The sequence below is a fragment of the Salvia hispanica genome, chromosome 3 (genome assembly GCF_029641045.1).
Source record: "Salvia hispanica isolate PSC_SH4W2 chromosome 3, Shi_PSC_v1, whole genome shotgun sequence".
Classification (NCBI taxonomy): domain Eukaryota; kingdom Viridiplantae; phylum Streptophyta; class Magnoliopsida; order Lamiales; family Lamiaceae; genus Salvia; species Salvia hispanica.
In genome coordinates, this window is record NC_142694.1 from 21,205,524 (window position 1) to 21,207,622 (window position 2,099).

The 2,099-nt window shown below is 44.8% G+C and overlaps 1 protein-coding gene across 1 annotated transcript; it reads right to left on the minus strand.

The window, feature by feature from the left end:
* On the minus strand, positions 1 to 1,832 carry LOC148930360 (cyanidin 3-O-galactoside 2''-O-xylosyltransferase FGGT1-like). Its single transcript, XM_089067405.1, has one exon. The coding sequence runs from the start codon at positions 1,676 to 1,678 to the stop codon at positions 320 to 322; it is 1,359 nt and encodes a 452-aa protein (XP_088923531.1). The 5' UTR covers positions 1,679 to 1,832; the 3' UTR covers positions 1 to 319.
* Positions 1,833 to 2,099: the final 267 nt, after the last annotated feature.

Genomic DNA, 2,099 nt, shown 5'->3' on the forward strand with positions numbered 1-2,099 from the left:
TAAGGAAGAGACGTATACCAATCATATGATAAAAATGCTGGAAATATAATTAATAGCCGAAAACTCAACTAATTGAAGTGGTATAAAGACTCATAATAGTACTAGAAAATGAAAACCACTTAATTGACTTTTAAAATGTAGACTTAACAATAGGAAAGATAGATTACAAACTTGGATATATAGATAAACGATAAACATACATAGCATGGCCATACACCTACATATATTACATATATGCTTCTCTCCCTAGCCACATTCTTTGGTTGGAGGAAATACACACGGATCTTATAGAAATGTTTTCCCTTGACTTGGTATGTAACTATTCCAAAAGGTTGTGCAATTTATGATCAAATTCATCAATGTAAGAATCCTCAAGCCCTTTCCTTAACATGAATTCTCTCCACTTACCATGATTTTCCCTAATTTCCCTTCCAATCTCACTCTCCTCATCCAACACCAAATTGATTGCCTTCACCACACAATCTCTAGTAAACAATCCATCTTCATCTCCCTTCTCCACCTCCACCCCAACTCTCAAATCTCCTCCCATCAACCTTGCATTGATCCATTGATCGCCGACATTCGGCATCAACACTAGTTGACACTCGTTCACCAACGCCTCGGATATAGACCCCCACCCGCAGTGTGTAACGAAGCACCCCACCGCGGGATGAGACAGGATCAACTGTTGTTGAACCCAACCCCCCTCCACAACTCCTCTATTTTCCGTCCTAGTCGAAAAACCCTCGGGAAGTGCCTTCTCCACCGTGTCGGCCCCAATAGGCGCCTTCAATGACGCCAAAAACGGAAGGCCTGTCAGTTCGAATCCCAGTAACAACTCCTGAAATAACTCCGGTTTCAACCTAGCCTCACTCCCAAAAGCACAATAAATCACCGATTTCGGCTCAAAGTGGTCCAACCATTTGACCCAGCGGTCTTCCAAACCCGAAGTGGGCGATTCGGGCAAAACCGGACCGGCTAAAAGAACCGGTTTTTTAAATCTTTTCTCAAGAAAATCATGATACAACCCCTCCATCTCTCGACAAGATTTGAACCCCATGGCGTCGCACTCCTCCGCCGCCATGATCACGCGCTCCACGAACTTCATCGGGGTTCCGAACTTCGCCATGTTGTTGATGGCGTCCACAGCGCGCGCCTCGTGCGGGTGGAGCCGGATCACGGACGAGGGAGGGAACCCGGGCGGCGGCCGGGTGAAACCCTCGGCGTTAGGCTCCTGGCGGAAGAGGTAAGCCACGGCGGCGGGGCTGATGATGCAGTAGTGCACCGACTTGATGCCAAAGCTCCGGGCCAGCGCCGGGAGCCAGTAGGAGTAGTCGAAGAAGATGATTTCGGGCTGGATCTCAAGGAGGAGGGCCTTGATGGTGGGCTCGGTGAGGTCCATGGCGTGGTGGAGGAGAGATTGCATAGGGAAGATGACATCGGCTGTGGTCTCGGTCCCCGGAGGGAGGCCTTCGACGTGAGGAATGGTGACGGGGATGAATTTGATGAGGTCGGGGTGGAGATTAAACTGGATGAGCTTGGATTGAGTTTTGGGAGGGAGAATGAAGAAGATTTGGTGGCCTTTTTGGGCAAGTTTATTGGAGATGTGAAGGAATGTTGTGAGATGGCCCATTGCAAACCATGGATACATTGCTATCTTTAGCTTTTTGTTTGACATTTTTTTTTCAGAAGGGAAGCTTCGATGGATATGAGATTCGTGTAGATTTAAGTTGCGAAAGCTTAGGTTTGAGAAGAAGAAGGAGAAGAAATATGAGTTGGAGCAAGTTTCATGCTATAGAGTGTGAGGTGTGTTTGAATCTATGATATGATATTTGTGTATGCGTATTTATAGATGCATCTTATATCTCTTTCAAATAAGTTCTAGTGAGATTAAGAATAGTTCTATAATAGGATATATATTAAACAAATTATGTACTTAATTAATTCAAAAAAATATGTTGGTTAACGTAGTACTTCCTCTTGGCCCTAATAAATATTCCCTCCGTCCTAATAAATATAAAACGTTTGCTTTTCGGCGCAAGATTTTATGTAATGTTGTTTCGTGAGTTAAAGAAGACAGAGTAAAGTAAGAGAGAGGG